This window comes from Oncorhynchus clarkii, chromosome 6 (assembly GCF_045791955.1).
Source record: "Oncorhynchus clarkii lewisi isolate Uvic-CL-2024 chromosome 6, UVic_Ocla_1.0, whole genome shotgun sequence".
In the NCBI taxonomy this organism is placed as follows: domain Eukaryota; kingdom Metazoa; phylum Chordata; class Actinopteri; order Salmoniformes; family Salmonidae; genus Oncorhynchus; species Oncorhynchus clarkii.
Window position 1 is genome coordinate 90,756,917 of NC_092152.1, and position 21,231 is coordinate 90,778,147.

The window sequence follows — 21,231 nt, forward strand, 5'->3', positions numbered from 1 at the left end:
GACTATACCACTATACCACTTCATTACCTTAGACTATACCACTATATTACCTTAGACTATACCACTAAACCACTTCATTACCTTAGACTAAACCACTTCATTACCTTAGACTATACCACTTCATTACCTTAGACTATACCACTATACCACTTCATTACCTTAGACTATACCACTATATTACCTTAGACTATACCACTATACCACTTCATTACCTTAGACTATACCACTATATTACCTTAGACTATACCACTAAACCACTTCATTACCTTAGACTAAACCACTTCATTACCTTAGACTATACCACTTCATTACCTTAGACTATACCACTATACCACTTCATTACCTTAGACTATACCACTATATTACCTTAGACTATACCACTATACCACTTCATTACCTTGGACTGTAACACTATACCACTTCATTACCTTAGACTATACCACTATACCACTACATTACCTTAGACTATAACACTATACCACTTCATTACCTTAGACTATAACACTACATTACCTTAGACTATACCACTTCATTACCTTAGACTATACCACTATACCACTTCATTACCTAAGACTATACCACTACATTACCTTAGACTATACCACTACATTACCTTAGACTATACCACTATACCACTTCATTACCTTAGACTAAAGGGGGGGGGGGGGGGGGTCCTAGATCAGGAATCTTACTCTGAGATGTTTGATACATACAATCTCTGTTCTGACCTGAGGACCAATGACTACAGTAGATCAGGAATCTTACTCTGAGATGATTGTTATATACAATCTCCGGTCTTACCTGAGGCCTATTGGCTCTCGTACGCCAAACCTCATCTGATTTCCGAGCATCTGACTGATCTGTAAGATGAATAGAAAACACAATACATCTTGATTTAATAAACCATTTAAACATTCTACAAGCAAAGGGACTCATGAGCCCAACGTCAAGCACTTGGTGACAACTGTAACAGTTGAAAGTGCTATACAAATATACACTGATTGATGGACTTGCCTTTAACACGGCAACAAACAGTGATACCACTGTTATTTCTTCACTATTCAATATCCCTTTCAGCTCACGTCAACAGGGTGGAACCCCAGCTAGTAAGGGTCAGGGTTCAGCTGGAGAGACAGGGACAGTAACAGAGACAGAGTAACACAAACACAGACAAAGTAACACAGACAGAGTAACAGAGAAACACAGGCAGGGTAACAGAGAAACACAGGCAGAGAAACAGGCAGAGAAACACAGGCAGAGAAACACAGGCAGAGTAACAGAGAAACACAGGCAGAGAAACACAGGCAGGGTAACAGAGAAACACAGGCAGAAAAACACAGGCAGAGAAAAACAGGCAGAGAAACACAGGCAGGGTAACAGAGAAACACAGGCAGGGTAAAACAGGCAGAGACACACAGGAAGAGTAACACAGGCAGGGTAACAGAGAAACACAGGCAGGGTAACAGAGAAACACAGGCAGAGTAACAGAGAAACACAGGCAGAGAAACACAGGCAGAGAAACACAGGCAGAGAAACACAGGCAGAGAAACACAGGCAGAGAAACACAGGCAGGGTAACACAGGCAGAGACACACAGGCAGAGACACACAGGCAGAGTAGCACAGGCAGGGTAACAGGGAAAACACAGGCAGGGTAACAGAGAAACACAGGCAGAGAAACACAGGCAGAGTAACAGAGAAACACAGGCAGAGAAACACAGGCAGAGTAACAGAGAAACACAGGCAGAGTAACAGAGAAACACAGGCAGAGTAACAGAGAAACACAGGCAGAGAAACACAGGCAGGGTAACAGAGAAACACAGGCAGAGAAACACAGGCAGGGTAACACAGAAAAACAGGCAGGGTAACAGAGAAACACAGGCAGAGTAACAGAGAAACACAGGCAGAGAAACACAGGCAGGGCAACACAGGCAGCGTAACAGAGAAACACAGGCAGAGTAACAGAGAAACACAGGCAGAGTAACAGAGAAACACAGGCAGAGAAACACAGGCAGAGAAACACAGACACAGGCAGGGTAACAGAGAAACACAGGCAGAGTAACAGAGAAACACAGGCAGAGAAACAAAGGCAGGGCAACACAGGCAGCGTAACAGAGAAACACAGGCAAGGTAACAGAGAAACAGGCAGAGAAACACAGGCAGGGTAACACAGATAGAGAAACACAGGCAGAAAAACAGAAACACAGGCAGAGTAACAGAGAAACACAGGCAGGGTAACACAGGCAGAGAAACACAGGCAGAAAAACAGAAACACAGGCAGGGTAACAGAGAAAAACAGGCAGAGTAACAGAGAAACACAGGCAGAGTAACAGAGAAACACAGGCAGAGAAACACAGGCAGGGCAACACAGGCAGGGTAACAGAGAAACACAGGCAGAGTAACAGAGAAACACAGGCAGAGTAACAGAGAAACACAGGCAGAGTAACAGAGAAACACAGGCAGAGTAACAGAGAAACACAGGCAGAGTAACAGAGAAACACAGGCAGGGCAACACAGGCAGGGTAACAGAGAAACACAGGCAGAGTAACAGAGAAACACAGGCAGAGTAACAGAGAAACACAGGCAGAGTAACAGAGAAACACAGGCAGGGCAACACAGGCAGGGTAACAGAGAAACACAGGCAGAGTAACAGAGAAACACAGGCAGAGTAACAGAGAAACACAGGCAGAGTAACAGAGAAACACAGGCAGAGAAACACAGGCAGAGAAACACAGGCAGGGTAACAGAGAAACACAGGCAGAGAAAAACAGGCAGAGAAACACAGGCAGAGAAACACAGGCAGAGTAACACAGACAGAGTAACACAGGCAGGGTAACAGAGAAACACAGGCAGGGTAACACAGGCAGAGACACACAGGCAGGGTAACAGAGAAACACAGGCAGGGTAACAGAGAAACACAGGCAGAGAAACACAGGCAGAGAAACACAGAAACACAGGCAGAGTAACACAGGCAGAGTAACAGAGAAACACAGGCAGAGTAACACAGGCAGAGTAACAGAGAAACACAGGCAGAGTAACACATGCAGAGTAACAGAGAAACACAGGCAGAGTAACAGAGTAACACAGGCAGAGAAACATAGGCAGAGAAACACAGGCAGAGTAACACAGAGAGGGTAACAGAGAAACACAGGCAGGGTAACACAGGCAGGGTAACACAGGCAGAGACACACAGGCAGAGTAACACAGGCAGAGTAACAGGGAAAACACAGGCAGGGTAACAGAGACACACAAGCAGAGTAACACAGGCAGAGTAACACAGGCAGAGTAACACAGGCAGAGTAACACAGGCAGGGTAACAGAGAAACACAGGCAGGGTAACACAGGCAGAGTAACAGGCAGAGAAACACAGGCAGAGAAACACAGGCAGAGTAACACAGGCAGAGTAACAGAGAAACACAGGCAGAGAAACACAGGCAGAGAAACAGAGAAACATGAAGGTTTAGCGGCCATGATTATTTTCATCATTGTGTCAAGAGATATAGTACTAAAACACTTGAGCGTCTCTCTTGATCCTAGGTCCTGGCAGAGTTGTGCAGACTCAGGACAACTGAGCTTCGAAGGAATACGCCTAGAAGGCCAGCATCCCGGAGTCGTCTCTTCACTGTTGATGTTAAGACTGGTGTTTTGCGGGTACTATTTAATGAACCTGCCAATTGAGGACTTGTGAGGCGTCTGTTTCTCAAACTAGACACTCTAATGTACTTGTCCTCTTGCTCAGTTGTGCACCGGGGCCTCCCACTTCTCTTTCTATTCTGGTTAGGGCCAGTTTGCGCTGTTCTGTGAAGGGAGTAGTACACAGCGTTGTACGAGATCTTCAGTTCCTTGACAATTTCTCACATGGAATAGCCTTCATTTCCCAGAACAAGAATAGACTGATGAGTTACAGAAGAAAGTTTTGTTTCTGGCCATTTTGAGCCTGTAATCGAACCCACAAATGCTGATGCTCCAGATACTCAACTAGTCTAAAGAAGGCCAGTTTAATTTCCTTCTTTAACCAGAACAACAGTTTCCAGCTGTGCTAACATAATTGCATAAGGGTTTTCTAATGATCAATTAGCCTTTTTAAATGATAAACTTGGATTAGCTAACACAACGTGCCGTTGGAACACAGGAGTGATGGTTGCTGGTAATGGGTCTCTGTAGATATTATCCATTCATTTTGTATTATTACATTTTTTAATCAGCCGTTTCCAGCTACAATAGTCATTAACATTAACAATGTCTACACTGTATTTCTGATCAATTTGATGTTATTTTAACGGACAACAAATTTGCTTTTCTTTCAAAAACAAGCACATTTTAAAGTGACCCCACATTTTTGAAAGGGTAGTGTATATATATGTTGGGTTTAAGTTGGTTGAGTGCCTTCTAATCCTTTCCTAATCGAATGCATTTGCACTGTTGAGGAAGGGCAGTAGGGTATCTCACTGTATCGTTACACCCTCTGTGTTCTGTGTTCTGTGACAAAACAAACTCAGATTGTGTCATAAAGACTTGATCTCCAGAAATATTTCAATAATAATTATATAACGAATACAAAAATCGCACCATGCTGACAGAGCATGAATATTCCTCCCAAAACTGTGTTCAGCATTTCATCTATTTATGAATACCTGTTGTGGTATTAGAGAGAGAGAGAGAGAGAGAGAGAGAGAGAGAGAGAGAGAGAGAGAGAGAGAGAGAGAGAGAGAGAGAGAGAGAGAGAGAGAGAAACAGAAAACAGATAGATAAACAGAGAGAGATGGAGAGCGAGAGAGAGAGAGATGGAGATAAACAGAGAGAAACAGAGAAAACAGAGAGAAACAGAGAGAGATGGAGAGCGAGAGAGAGAGAGAGAGAGAGACAGAGACAGAGACAGAGAGAGAGAGAGAGAGAGAGAGAGAGAGAGAGAGAGAGAGGGAGAGAGAGAGAGAGAGAGGGAGAGAGAGAGAGAGAGAGAGAGAGAGAAACAGAAAACAGATAGATAAACAGAGAGAGATGGAGAGCGAGAGAGAGAGAGAGATTGAGATAAACAGAGAGAAACAGAGAAAACAGAGAGAAACAGAGAGAGAGAGATGGAGAGAGAGAGAAACACAGAGAGAAATGGAGAGAAACACAGAGAGAGTGTATGTACGTGCAGCGATAGAGGTGAGGTGACATGGAGTCAGGTGTTTGATGCCTGATCAAAGGCCATCTCTGTACACAGAGAGCCATCTGCTGTGTCTGCTGTTGACACTATGAACATGTGTCCATGCTATCAAATTCACTTTCAAAGGCTGTCTCTACAAGCAAGGCCCCTGGTTTGAATTCCATACCAAGTCTCCATGTCTGCTATGACTCTAACATGCAGACCACACCGCTCGCGTTGCAAAATAAATGTACACGTTTTTCAAATCATTGCACCCACACTGCTCGCGAGCGTATGGCACTAAAATAGTAATAGGTTCTAATTGTGACGCTTAAAGCGCTGCAAATCCGGCCTCTCCCATCTCCTCATTGGTTTTTAGGAGCATATATCCACGTGGGTGATTGAAAGATGAACTGAGGTTCACACTCCGGGTCGGTTGTAGTAATGCACCGTAAAGTTGGTTGCCAACCGCCATATAAAGTCCAAAGAAGAAAAAGAAGCCTGAAGGAAGGAGGAGAGAAACTAATTCAGTTGACCGTTTTATCTGTGGATTAATTGTCGGAGTAGAGGACCTTGTGCATTTCAGGTACATTAACAACCCAATGTTTATATCCCAGGACAAATTAGCTAGCAACAGCAAGCTACCTAGTTAGCTAAATTGCCAAAAATGTTTACTGCTTTTTTGACCTGTCCCCAAATTAACAATTGGTTCAGAGTTTGTTTTGATATTTCAACCTGCTTGTCCTGATCGCTTCTGGTTCTTCTGGATGAACAAAATCAACTTGCACAGGCACGTGCGGATTGGTCAGCATGTAAGGAGGCAGGTAGCCTAGCGGTTAGTGCGTTGCGCCAGTAACTGAAAAGTCGCTGGTTTGAATACTGACGCCGACAAAGTGAGAAAAAGATCTGTCGACGTGCCCTTGAGCAAGGCACTTAACCCTTATTTTTATTAGGGTGCCGTGCTACCATGGCTGACCCCGTGAAACAACATTTCACTGCACCTATCGGGTATAAAACAAAACAACTTTTGTATATGAGACGACAAAACACGTTTTGTTTTTGAAGAAAATAAAAAGCCTGCAGAGCCTCCAGAAAGTATCCACACCCCTTGACTTATTTCACATTGTGTTACAGCCTGAATTCAAAATATAATACTTTCTAAAAATATTTATTATACTAATCTACACACAGAAGACCCAGTAATAACGAAGTGAACACGTTTTTTATACATCTTTTGCACATTTATTTTAGAAACACCTTTGGCTTTTAAAGATTAAAGCTGTGAGCCTTTTGGGTAAGTCTCCTGGGTTGTGCAACATTTGGCCAGCATTCTTTAAAAAAAAATTCTTCAAGCCAAATGTCAAATTAGTTGTTGATCATCGCTAGACAACCAATTTCAGATCTTATCGTATATTTTCAAGTAGATTTAAGTGAAAACTGTAACTTGGTCACTCAGGAAACATTCACTGTCTTCTTGGTAAGCAACTCTCTCTTTTTTTTATCCTGAAAAACTCCACAGTCCTTAACAAAAAGCATGCCCATAACATGACGCAGCCACCACTATGCTTGAAAATATGGAGAGTGGTACTCAGTAATGTGTTATATTGGATTTGCCCCAAACATAACACTTTGTATTTAGAACAAAAAGTTAATTTCCTTGCCACACTTTTTTGCAGTATTACTTTATTAACAGGATGCATGTTTTGGAATATTTTATTATGTACAGGCTTCCTTCTTTTCACTCAATTTGGTTCGTATTGTGGAGTAACTACAATGTTGTTGATCCATCCTGAGTTTTCTCCTATCACAGCCATTAAACTCTAACTGTTTTAAAGTCACCATTGGCTTCATGTTGAAATACCTGAGCAGTTTCCTTCCTCTCCGGCAACTGAGTTAGGAAGGACGTCTGTAACTCTGTAGTGACTGGGGTGTATTGATACACTGAGTTAGGAAGGACGTCTGTATCTCTGTAGTGACTGGTGTGTATTGATACACTGAGTTAGGAAGGACGTCTGTATCTCTGTAGTGACTGGGGTGTGTATTGATACACTGAGTTAGGAAGGACGTCTGTGTCTCTGTAGTGACTGGGGTGTATTGATACACTGAGTTAGGAAGGACGTCTGTATCTCTGTAGTGACTGTGGTGTGTATTGATACACTGAGTTAGGAAGGACGTCTGTATCTCTGTAGTGACTGTGGTGTGTATTGATACACTGAGTTAGGAAGGACGTCTGTATCTCTGTAGTGACTGGGGTGTATTGATACACTGAGTTAGGAAGGACGTCTGTATCTCTGTAGTGACTGGGGTGTATTGATACATCATCTAAAGTGTTATTAATAACTTCACCATGCTCAACGGGATATTCAATGTCTGCTTTAAAAAACAAATCCATCTCCCAATAGGTGCCCTTCTTTACGAGGCATTGGAAAACCTCCCTGGTCTTTGTGGTTGAAACAGTGTTTGAAATGCTCGACTGAGAGACCAGATAACTATGTGTGGGGTACAGAGATGAGGAAGTCATGTTAAAAACACTATTATTACATAGTGAGTCCCATGTAACTTATTATGTGACTTGTTAAGCATATTTTTACTCCTGAAGTTATTTAGGCATTTAAGCTTTTCATTTTTCTATTAATTCGTAAATATTTCTAAAAACATAATAACACTTTTACATTCTGGGGTATTGTGTGTAGGCCAGTGACCCAACGCCCTGCCAAAAAATCTAAATTTGATCCATTTTAAATTCAGGCTGTAACACTACAAAATGTGGGAAAAGAAAATGGGGTGTGAATACTTTCTGAAGGCCCTGTAGAATCTGCATACTACTGACCTTCGACCTGTGTATCTCTCCGTCATCGTCCTCTCCTCCAACGCCCAGTATCTTCCTGGTCTTCAGCCGGCTCACCAGATCTGTCTGGCTGTGTTTCTTCATCAGAGGGGGTTGGGGTTTGCTGCTCATGGCTGATAGGGGGGGCGGTTACGACCTATGACTCCTAAAAAACACAAAAATCAGAAACTTTGTCCAAAAATGATGCAGAAAAATTAATCCATGCTTTTGTTACTTCTAGGTCAATGCTCTACTTTCCGGCTACCCGGATAAAGCACTAAATAAACTTCAGTTAGGTCTAAATACGGCTGCTAGAATCCTGACTAGAACCAAAAAATGTGATCATATTACTCCAGTGCTAGCCTCTCTACACTGGCTTCCTGTTAAGGCAAGGGCTGATTTCAAGGTTTTACTGCTAACCTACAAAGCATTACATGGGCTTGCTCCTACCCATCTCTCTGATTTGGTCCTGCCGTACATACCTACACGTACACTAGTCACAAGACGCAGGCTGGAAGCAGGGCTTTCTCCTATAGAGCTCCATTTTTATGGAATGGTCTGCATACCCATGTGAGAGATGCAAACTCGGACTCAATCTTTAAGTCTACTGAAGACTCATCTCTTCAGTGGGTCATATGATTGAGTGTAGTCTGGCCCAGGAGTGAGAAGGTGAACGGAAAGGCTCTGGAGCAACGAACCACCCTTGCTGTCTCTGCCTGGCCGGTTCCCCTCTCTCAACTGGGATTCTCTGCCTCTAACCCTATTACAGGGGCTGAGTCACTGGCTTACTGGTGCTCTTTCATGCCATCCCTAGGAGGGGTGCGTCACTTGAGTGGGTTGAGTCACTGATGTGATCTTCCTGTCTGGGTTGGCGCCCCCCCCCTTGGGTTGTGCCGTGGCGGAGATCTTTGTGGGCTATACTCGGCCTCGTCTCAGGATGGTAAGTTGGTGGTTGAAGATATCCCTCTAGTGGTGTGGGGGCTGTGCTTTGGCAAAATGGGTGGGGTTATATCCTTCCTGTTTGGCCCTGTCCGGGGGTATCATCGGATGGGGCCACAGTGTCTCCTGACCCCTCCTGTCTCAGCCTCCAGTATTTATGCTGCAGTAGTTTATGTGTCTGGGGGCTAGGGTCAGTTTGTTATATCTGGAGTACTTCTCCTGTCTTATCCGGTGTTCTGTGTGAATTTAAGTATGCTCTCTCTAATTCTCTCTTTCTTTCATGTCTCAGGACTACCTGGCATGATGACTCCTTGCTGTCCCCAGTCCACCTGGCCGTGCTTCTGATCCAGTTTCAACTGTTCTGCCTGTGGCTATGGAATCCTGACCTGTTCACCGGACGTGCTACCTGCCCCAGACCTGCTGTTTTCAACTCTCTAGAGACAGCAGGAGTGGTAGAAATACGCTTAATGATTGGCTATGAAAAGCCAACTGAGGTGCTGATTTGCTGCACCCTCAACAACTTCTGTGATTATTATTATTGGACCATGCTGGTCATTTATGAACATTTGAACATCTTTGCCATGTTCTGTTGTAATCTCCACCCGGCACAGCCAGAAGAGGACTGGCCACCCCACATAGGAAGAAACCTAGAGAGGAACCAGGCTAGGTTTTAGCCTTTATAGGGAGTTTTTCCTAGCCAACGTGCTTCAACACCTGCCTTGCTTGCTGTATATATTTTTAAACCAGCATATTTAGTTAATATTGCCTGCTAACATGAATTTCTTATAACTAGGGAAATTGTGTTACTTCTCTTGCGTTCTGTGCAAGCAGTCAGGGTATATGCAGCAGTTTGGGCCGCCTGGCTCGTTGTGAACTGTGTGAACACCTTTTCTTCCTGACAAAGACCGTAATTAATTTGCCATAATTGTATATAATTATGACATAACATTGAAGGTTGTACAATGTAACAGCAATATTTAGACATCGGGATGCCACCCGTTAGATAAAATACGGAACGGTTCCGTATTTCACAGAAAGAATCAATGACCAAAGGCTCGTATTTCTGTGTGTTATTATGGTATAATTAAGTCTATGATTTGATAGAGCAGTCTGACTGAGTGGTGGTAGGCAGCAGCAGGCCTGTAAACATTCATTCAAACAGCACTTTTGTGTGTTTGCCAGCAGCCCCCTTGCAATGCGTCAAGCATTGAGCTGTTTATGACTTCAAGCCTATCAACTCCCGAGATTAGGCTGGTGTAACCGATGTGAAATGGCTAGCTAGTTAGCGGGGTGCACGCTAATAGCGTTTCCAATCATGGACATCAATCGCTCTGAGACGGAGTAGTTGATCCCCTTTGCTCTGCAAGGGCTGCAGCTTTTGTGGGGCGATGGGTAACGATGCTTCAAGGGTGGCTGTTGTCGATGTGTTCCTGGTTCGAGCCCAGGTAGGGCCGAGGAGAGGGACGGAAGCTATACTGTTACACTGGCAATACTAAAGTGCCTATAAGAACATCCAATAGTCAAAGGTTAATGAAATACAAATGGTATAGAGGGAAATAGTCCTATAATTCCTATAATAACTACAACCTAAAACTTCTTACCTGGGAATATTGAAGAGCTTTCATATGTTCTCATGTTCTGAGCAAGGAACTGAAACGTTAGCTTTCTTACATGGCACATATTGCACTTTTACTTTCTTCTCCAACACTTTGTTTTTGCATTATTTAAACCAAATTGAACATGTTTCATTATTTATTTGAGGCTAAATTGATTTTATTGATGTATTATATTAAGTTAAAATAGGTGTTCATTCAGTATTGTTGTAATTGTCATTATTAAAAATAAATAAAAATTGTCCGATTAATCGCTATCGGCTTTTTTGGGTCCTCCAATAATCGGTATCGGCGTTGAAAAATCATAATCGGTCGACCTCTATATAATACTACCATGGATTTATGTGCAGAGAGAAATGGATCATTTCTCATGGAGTGTTTGTCTGTGTAATCCTAAATAGAGCCCAACCCAACTCCACATAAGGCTGTGTGTGTGTCAGTGCTTTCTGTAAAACAGAGCCAGAGAGAGGAGTTGTTTCACGCTTCAGTCTGATCTCTCTCTGTCATCAAACTGTCTCCATACAAAGCAAGTAGCAGCCTGTTTCCACTCCTAGAATAACAGAGGACCTACAACACATATCTACAGCTGGAGACATCTCATGTGTCATCAGATTCCCCCTGGAAAGCCAATAACACCATGTTTACATCAGGACAACAGGTAGCAGCATAACTACCATGGAGTTATTAGGGAAAACAAAGCTCGTATTTACTAAAGTAAAATGTTTACATCAGGACAACAGGTAGCAGCATAATGTGGTAGGTGGTAGGCAGCAGGGAGTTATTAGGGAAATCAAAGCACATATTTACTAGAGTAAAATGTTTACATTTTGATATTTATTTATTTAACTAGGCAAGTCAGTTAAGAACAAATTTCTTATTTTCAATGACGGCCTAGGAACAGTGGGTTAACTGCCTTGTTCAGGGGCAGAAGGACAGAAGGACAGATTTGTACCTTGTACCTGGTTTGAACTTGCAACCTTCCGGTTACTAGTCCAACGCTCTAACCACTAGGCTACCCTGCCGCCCCATCAGGACAACGGGTAGTTATTAGGGAAAACAAAGCTCGTATTTACTAAAGAAAAGTTCTCATTTCAATAATCCATGTTCAGTACCATTATCAATGGGGAAAGTCTTTTTGGAGACTGGGGGATGTTTATGAGAGTGGGCCTGAGGTAAATGTTCAGTACCATTACCGATGGGGAAAGTCTTTTTGGAGACTGGGGGATGTTTATGAGAGTGGGCCTGAGGTAAATGTTCAGTACCATTACCGATGGGGAAAGTATTTTTGGAGACTGGGGGATGTTTATGAGAGTGAGCCTGAGGTAAATGTTCAGTACCATTACCGATGGGGAAAGTCTTTTTGGAGACTGGGGGATGTTTATGAGAGTGGGCCTGAGGTAAATGTTCAGTACCATTACCGATGGGGAAAGTATTTTTGGAGACTGGGGGATGTTTATGAGAGTGAGCCTGAGGTAAATGTTCAGTACCATTACCGATGGGGAAAGTATTTTTGGAGACTGGGGGATGTTTATGAGAGTGGGCCTGAGGTAAATGTTCAGTACCATTATCAATGGGGAAAGTATTTTTGGAGACTGGGGGATGTTTATGAGAGTGGGCCTGAGGTAAATGTTCAGTACCATTACCGATGGGGAAAGTCTTTTTGGAGACTGGGGGATGTTTATGAGAGTGGGCCTGAGGTAAATGTTCAGTACCATTACCGATGGGGAAAGTCTTTTTGGAGACTGGGGGATGTTTATGAGAGTGGGCCTGAGGTAAATGTTCAGTACCATTATCAATGGGGAAAGTATTTTTGGAGACTGGGGGATGTTTATGAGAGTGGGCCTGAGGTAAATGGATTGTAACCAACCTTGAACTGCTTCTCAACGAGACGAAGGAAGGAAACTACTTCCATTTCTAGGGACAGTTTCTTTTCTTCTTAGAAACCATTTCTTTTTCCCCCATTCAGCCATCTACACATTTTCATAAAGCAGTGTTTTGATTATTTTTTTTAAGGTTTCAAGTGCATGGAGTTGCTTGAATGGTTATGGAAACTATTGTAATTCAAAATGTAATTTAGATTGTACCGTGAATGATGAAAGGAGTGTTTATTCTGCCCTAGTTGTTGAAATGTAGGAGACGTTTCTAGATTACTCAGAGTAAACCTGCCCTTTAGGCTCTGTGTCTTTTCAACCCTGAACACATACGAGAACAAGCCTCTGGCCACGCTCCAAATACTGGTTCCCCTGCCTGGTTTCATTTAGAACACACACACACGCACACACACACAGAGAGAGAGAGGGCCCATGCAATATGCATGTCCCTGAATCCACCCAGATCAACGCTGACCTTTCAGCTGAGCGGAAACAGTAGTTGCCATGGTGTCGAGGGCGGTATGTGTGTGTGGTTTGGGATTGGGAACAGAGAATTTGACACATTAAAGATTAGGCCTAAAAAAAAATCCCAATGTTTTTCTCTTCTTAGTATAATTTAGTATAGCTGTTGTTTTAGTATTCGTTTTTCATACAGGAAGACGTCGTTATGGTCCTGATGTTTTCCAGAAGTTCATCTGACCGACTTCAGTCAGACTTCCTGGGTCGGCAGCCGTGTTTAAACAGCAGCAGGAGGTTAATGACCAGATTACTGCCAACCTGTTTACTCCGGGTCAAGGTGCCAATGGCACTGGGACTGCCCGTTACCAAGCAACCACAACCAAGGAAAAAAAGGGAACGCAGCACTCGTTCCTGTCCTCCGTACCCTCTTTCCTCCCTGACCCTCATGTACCCTCTTTCCTCCCTGACCCCCATGTACCCTCTATCCTCCCTGTCCCTCATGTACCCTCTATCCTCCCTGTCCACACCGTACCCTCTATCCTCCCTGTCCCACCCCCCCGTACCCTCTTTCCTCCCTGCCCCCCCCCCCCCCCCCGTACCCTCTTTCCTCCCTGACCCCCATGTACCCTCTTTCCTCCCTGACCCCCATGTACCCTCTATCCTCCCTGTCCCTCATGTACCCTCTATCCTCCCTGTCCACCCCGTACCCTCTATCCTCCCTGTCCCACCCCCCCGTACCCTCTTTCCTCCCTGCCCCCCCCCCCGTACCCTCTTTCCTCCCTGCCCCCCCCCCCCGTACCCTCTTTCCTCCCTGCCCCCCCCCGTACCCTCTTTCCTCCCTGACCCCCCCCCCGTACCCTCTTTCCTCCCTGACCCCCCCCGTACCCTCTTTCCTCCCTGACCCCCATGTACCCTCTTTCCTCCCTGATCCCCACCCCCCCAATACACCATGACCCCCTTGTACCCTCTGACACCCCCCCCCCCTTTGCTGTAGTAACTACTAACACTGGGGTCTTTAGTGAAAGGATTGATCCATCAGGGAAATGGCTGTTAGTCCATGGATCATTACACCTAAAGAGGATCCATGTGGACTCTCAGAATGGGACAATATATTGACCAAATGACTGTGAGGGAGTCCCATATGGCGCCCTATTCCCTATATAGTGCACTAATTTTGACCAGGGCCTAATAGGACTCAGGTCAGAAGTAGTGCACTATATAGGGGCCCAGTTGGGACGTACCATGTACACAGACTGTAAACAGACTGCCATTAGTTGGTTCAGCAGTGTGACGTATAGCCACTACCACCCAGCCATACTGTATGGAAAATAGAAGGCTGCAATAGCTTGTATCCCAAATAGCACCATATCACCTATAAAACTAAACTGCCATTATCCAATGCAGTGCACTATAAAGAGAAAGGGGTGCTATTTGGAACACAGCCACTGGTTTAGTACACAAGCCACTGGTTTAGTACACAGCCACTGGTTTAGTACACAGCCACTGGTTTAGTACACCAGCCACAGGTTTAGTACACCAGCCACAGGTTTAGTACACCAGCCACAGGTTTAGTACACCAGCCACAAGTTTAGTTCACCAGCCACTGGTTTAGTACACAGACACTGGTTTAGAACACAAGCATATTAATAATGCCCATCTAAACGCATGTTAGTGTTGAGCCGTCCAACGCACCTTGGCCTCCCGAGTGGCGCAGCGGGTATGAGAGCAGGAACATCTGGATACCACCCCACACACCCACACCTGATTATAAACACTAGCTGCAGGTAGGGAGGTTGGAAGGCAGAGAGGAAGGGAGGTAGGGAGAGAAGGGAAGGAGGCAGAGAGGGAGGGGTAGGAGGCAGAGAGGGAGGGGTAGGAGGCAGAGAGGGAGGGGAAGGAGGCAGAGAGGGAGGGGAAGGAGGCAGAGAGGGAGGGGAAGGAGGCAGAGAGGGAGGGGAAGGAGGCAGAGAGGGAGGCAGAGAGGGAGGGGAAGGAGGCAGAGAGGGAGGCAGAGAGGGAGGGGAAGGAGGCAGAGAGGGAGGCAGAGAGGGAGGGGAGGGAGGTAAGGAGGGGAGGGAGGCAGAAAGGGAGGGGAAGGAGGCAGGCAGGGAGGGGAAGGAGGCAGGGGAGGGGGGGTGAGGAAGAGGAGGGAAAGAGGGACTGCAGGTGAATCTCCTCTTGAAACAGAGTGAAATCTGGGACCAATGACGTCTCATAAACGTATGACTGACTGAAGAGGCATCTTTCTGGGTGAAGTGAACATGTCATTGTAGCAGACGCATTTATCCATTCAGTCCATTTAGTCCACGTGACCCCAGACGGAATCAAACCCACGACCTTGACGCATTTATCCATTCAGTCCATTCAGTCCACGTGACCCCAGACGGAATCAAACCCACGACCCTGACCTTGACGCCTTTATCCATTCAGTCCATTTAGTCCATGTGACCCCAGACGGAATCAAACCCACGACCCTGGCCTTGACGCATTTATCCATTCAGTCCATGTGACCCCAGACGGAATCAAACCCACGACCCTGGCCTTGACGCATTTATCCATTCAGTCCATGTGACCCCAGACGGAATCAAACCCACGACCCTGGCCTTGACGCATTTATCCATTCAGTCCATGTGACCCCAGACGGAATCAAACCCACGACCCTGACCTTGACGCATTTATCCATTCAGTCCATGTGACCCCAGACGAAATCAAACCCACGACCCTGGCCTTGACGCATTTATCCATTCAGTCCATGTGACCCCAGACGGAATCAAACCCACGACCCTGACCTTGACGCATTTATCCATTCAGTCCATGTGACCCCAGACGGAATCAAACCCACGACCCTGGCCTTGACGCATTTATCCATTCAGTCCATGTGACCCCAGACGGAATCAAACCCACGACCCTGGCCTTGACGCCTTTATCCATTCAGTCCATTTAGTCCATGTGACCCCAGACGGAATCAAACCCACGACCCTGACCTTGATGCCTTTATCCATTTAGTCCACGTGACCCCAGACGGAATCAAACCCACGACCTTGACGCATTTATCCATTCAGTCCATTCAGTCCACGTGACCCGACGGAATCAAACCCACGACCCTGACCTTGACGCATTTATCCATTCAGTCCATTCAGTCCATGTGACCCCAGACGGAATCAAACCCACAACCCTGACCTTGACGCATTTATCCATTCAGTCCATTCAGTCCACGTGACCCCAGACGGAATCAAACCCACGACCCTGACCTTGACGCATTTATCCATTCAGTCCATTCAGTCCACGTGACCCCAGACGGAATCAAACCCACGACCCTGACCTTGACGCATTTATCCATTCAGTCCATTCAGTCCATGTGACCCCAGACGGAATCAAACCCCCGACCCTGACCTTGACCTTGACGCCTTTATCCATTCAGTCCATTTAGTCCATGTGACCCCAGACGGAATCAAACCCCGACCCTGACCTTTATCCATTCAGTCCATTTAGTCCACGTGACCCCAGACGGAATCAAACCCACGACCCTGACCTTTATCCATTCAGTCCATTTAGTCCACGTGACCCCAGACAGAATCAAACCCACGACCCTGACCTTTATCCATTCAGTCCATGTGACCCCAGACGGAATCAAACCCCCGACCCTGACCTGGCTAACGCCTCGCGCTTACCAACAAAGCTACACAGGAGCACTGCTGAACCAAGGGATTGACTACAGTGAGTGTGATAGAAGAGTTGCCACACAGTTCCACACTTCGGCCTAATGGGTTTGGCATATGAATATTTGGTCCATTAATATGGTCCATTAACAATGCATTTTCACTGTGAATTTATTTTTTAACAAAACTAATGCATTTTCACTCTGAATGTCTTGCTTAGAAAGTCTCCTGCCCCTCTACCTAACTTAAATCAATGGGTTTTTAGATGGAGAGACTAGCCAGGGCTCCAGATATATACCACTTTGTATCACATCTCAGTATGTCATTTTTCATCTCAGTAGGTCTTCTGTATGCTGCATGATGATGTCGCCACTCCTATTTGCCATAGCTTCTTCAATCTATGCCTACTAGAAAGTGTGTGCCCTCAGGCTTGGAGGGAAGCTAAAGTAATTCCCCTACCTAAGAATAGTAAAGCCCTTTTACTGGCTCAAATAGCCAACAAATCAGCCAGTTACCAACCCTTAGTAAACATTAGGAAAAAACATGGTGCTTGACCAAATACAATGCTATTTTACTGTAAACAAATTGACAACAGACTTTCAGCTTAAAGGGAAGGACATACAACAAGCACAGCACTTACACAAATCACTGATTGGCTGAGAGAAATTGTTGACAAGAAGATTGTGGGGACTGTCTTGTTAGACATTTTACTGTGGCTTATGACATTATGGATCATAGTCTGCTGAAGGAAATGGGTAAAGAAAGATTTTGTTCGGGCGCCAGGCAGGTATTAACCATGCCGAAAGGAAAAGAGTAGACTAGAGAGAGTACCACTACCAGACCCACACACATCAGCAGAAGAGACTGCCTAGAGGGTAGCCTGTTCACCAGATAGCCAGTGGAGAGAAAAGAGAATACACACCATATAAAACCCACATCACAGCACAGGGGTAACCCAAACAAGAATACCTCATACAATAATACTAATACTAATAATGGCAGAGCAATTCAACAGCAACTTCATACAAGAACGACCCAGTCATCAACATAGGATTTGCTATAATCTGTATTATTTTCTAGTGGATGAGTGCAGAGGGTATGAATGTGGGGGGTGTTCATCGACACAACAAAGGCCTTAAAAATGTCCACAGTCTTCTCGGCCACATGTCATTAGTACACCTCAATACAGTTCACATAACAATACACAACTTGCAAGCAACCTCCCTTTTAACTGAAATGTCCAAATACTTCTGGCAGGGCAATAATAGTCCAGCTCTAATGAACTTCAATGGGAAGTGCATTGGACAAATAGAGAGTCTGTTGCAGGGTAAAGCACTGGAACGATAGAGGGAAGAGAAAAAGAGAACAAGAGAGATCTTAGCTGTGGTCTTCAGGCGTGCAGGTGTACTGTCTGACTGTCCGATGGTTTGCATGTTAAAGCTTCGCAACAATGTTGCTACTAATCCATGCGATCCATAACGGGCGTGGTCCCAAACGAAAACAACCCCGACCTAGAGCGATTACACCGATGATGGAGTTAAACACTCTATAAACTACACACGCTGAACACAAACAAAACTTCTGCAGCACAGCACACACAATCAAACTGTCGCGCCACCAAAGAGCCCCTCCCCAAAGAGCTGAACGAGCTCTCTTTATTTTCTCCTTCCTTACTGCTCATGCGCTCTTAAAGTGGCAGTGCACGGTGAAGGCTCCGTGCAGATTTCGCCACAAACGTATGTGTTATGGCTTAACACCCTCTGCTATATTGTGGATAAAGAGTTACCGGTCTAACAGAACACAGAGGGTGTTCTAGAATGGGAAGCCTCTACAACATAATCCTGGTAGAATCAGGAATTCCCCAGGGCAGCTGTCTAGGCCCCTTAGTTTTTAAAAATCTTTACTAATGACATTCCACTGGCCTTAGGTAAAGCCAGTGTGTCTATGCATGCGAATTGGTTGCAAGGAAGAAGTTAGTCCTAAATATTTCAAAAACTAAAAGCGTTGTATTTGGGACAAATCATTCACTAAACCCTAAACCCTAACTCTTGTAATAAATAATGTGGAAATTGAGCAAGTTGAGGTGACTAAACTGCTTGGAGTAACCCTGGATTGTAAACTGTCTTGGTCAAAACATATTGATACAACAGTAACTAAAATGGGGAGAAGTCTGTCCATAATAAAGCGCTGCTCTGCCTTTTTAAACAGCACTATCAACAAGGCAGGTCTTACAGGCTCTAGTTTTGTCACACCTGGACTACTGTTCAGTCAGCTGCTACAAATTGTAAAAAATTACAATTGGCACAGTACTACATAGAGCCATGACTACATGGAACTCTATTCCACAGTACTACATAGAGCCATGACTACATGGAACTCTATTCCACAGTACTACATAGAGCCATGACTACATGGAACTCTATTCCACAGTACTACATAGAGCCATGACTACATGGAACTGTATTCCACAGTACTACATAGAGCCATGACTACATGGAACTCTATTCCACAGTACTACATAGAGCCATGACTACATGGAACTCTATTCCACAGTACTACATAGAGACATGACTACATGGAACTGTATTCCACAGTACTACATAGAGCCATGACTACATGGAACTCTATTCCACAGTACTACATAGAGCCATGACTACATGGAACTCTATTCCACAGTACTACATAGAGCCATGACTACATGGAACTCTATTCCACAGTACTACATAGAGCCATGACCACATGGAACTCTATTCCACAGTACTACATAGAGCCATGACTACATGGAACTCTATTCCACAGTACTACATAGAGCCATGACTACATGGAACTCTATTCCACAGTACTACATAGAGCCATGACTACATGGAACTCTATTCCACAGTACTACATAGAGCCATGACTACATGGAACTCTATTCCACAGTACTACATAGAGCCATGACTACATGGAACTCTATTCCACAGTACTACATAGAGCCATGACTACATGGAACTCTATTCCACAGTACTACATAGAGCCATGACTACATGGAACTCTATTCCACAGTACTACATAGAGACATGACTACATGGAACTCTATTCCACATCATGTAACTGATGCAAGAGGTAGAATAATTTAGAAAACAGGTAAATATACACCTTATGGAACAGCGGGGACTGTGAAGAGACACACACAGACACACATCCACATGATAAGACATACACATGGATGTTGTGTTGTAGATATGTGATAGTAGAGTAGTGGCCAGAGGGAACACAATGTGTTGTAGATATGTGATAGTAGAGTAGTGGCCAGAGGGAACACACAATGTGTTGTAGATATGTGATAGTAGAGTAGTGGCCAGAGGGAACACACAATGTGTTGTAGATATGTGATAGTAGAGTAGTGGCCAGAGGGAACACACAATGTGTTGTAGATATGTGATAGTAGAGTAGTGGCCAGAGGGAACACACAATGTGTTGTAGATATGTGATAGTAGAGTAGTGGCCAGAGGGAACACACAATGTGTTGTAGATGTGTGATAGTAGAGTAGTGGCCAGAGGGAACACACAATGTGTTGTAGATATGTGATAGTAGAGTAGTGGCCAGAGGGAACACACAATGTGTTGTAGATATGTGATAGTAGAGTAGTGGCCAGAGGGAACACACAATGTGTTGTAGATGTGTGATAGTAGAGTAGTGGCCAGAGGGAACACACAATGTGTTGTAGATATGTGATAGTAGAGTAGTGGCCAGAGGGAACACACAATGTGTTGTAGATATGTGATAGTAGAGTAGTGGCCAGAGGGAATACACAATGTGTTGTAGATATGTGATAGTAGAGTAGTGGCCAGAGGGAACACACAATGTGTTGTAGATATGTGATAGTAGAGTAGTGGCCAGAGGGAACACACAATGTGTTGTAGATATGTGATAGTAGAGTAGTGGCCAGAGGGAATACACAATGTGTTGTAGATATGTGATAGTAGAGTAGTGGCCAGAGGGAACACACAATGTGTTGTAGATATGTGATAGTAGAGTAGTGGCCAGAGGGAACACACAATGTGTTGTAGATATGTGATAGTAGAGTAGTGGCCAGAGGGAATACACAATGTGTTGTAGATATGTGATAGTAGAGTAGTGGCCAGAGGGAATACACAATGTGTTGTAGATATGTGATAGTAGAGTAGTGGCCAGAGGGAACACACAATGTGTTGTAGATATGTGATAGTAGAGTAGTGGCCAGAGGGAACACACAATGTGTTGTGAAAAGTCTTATGAAATGTAATGTCAGGTATTATTTTAAACTGCACAGAACTGCCTTAATGTTGCTGGACCCCAGGAAGAGTAGCTGCTGCCTTGGCAGGAACTAATGGTGATCCTTAATCAATACAAATGCCATTCAGTTATTCTGCTCTGCTGGCCATTCAGTTATTCTGCTCTGCTGGCCATTCGGTTAGTCTGCTCCGCTGGACATTCGGTTATTCTGCTCTGCTGGCCATTCGGTTAGTCTGCTCTGCTGGCCATTCAGTTAGTCTGCTCTGCTGGCCATTCAGTTATTCTGCTCCGCTGGCCATTCAGTTATTCTGCTCCGCTGGCCATTCGGTTAGTCTGCTCTGCTGGCCATTCGGTTAGTCTGCTCTGCTGGCCATTCAGTTATTCTGCTCTGCTGGCCATTCGGTTAGTCTGCTCTGCTGGCCATTCGGTTAGTCTGCTCTGCTGGCCATTCAGTTAGTCTGCTCTGCTGGCCATTCAGT

At 44.7% G+C, this 21,231-nt stretch overlaps 1 protein-coding gene across 1 annotated transcript in view; it reads right to left on the minus strand.

Annotated features, from left to right (window-relative positions):
• The window catches only part of LOC139412287 (tumor protein p53-inducible protein 11-like), a 72,138-nt gene that overhangs the window by 25,354 nt on the left and 25,553 nt on the right, over positions 1-21,231 (minus strand). The window contains exons 2-3 of the mRNA XM_071159133.1: positions 7,957-8,119; positions 802-860 (exon numbers count right to left, since the gene is read on the minus strand). Coding sequence (XP_071015234.1) covers positions 802-860; positions 7,957-8,085 — 188 coding nt within the window. The 5' untranslated portion in view covers positions 8,086-8,119. The remainder of the gene's footprint in view (positions 1-801; positions 861-7,956; positions 8,120-21,231) is intronic.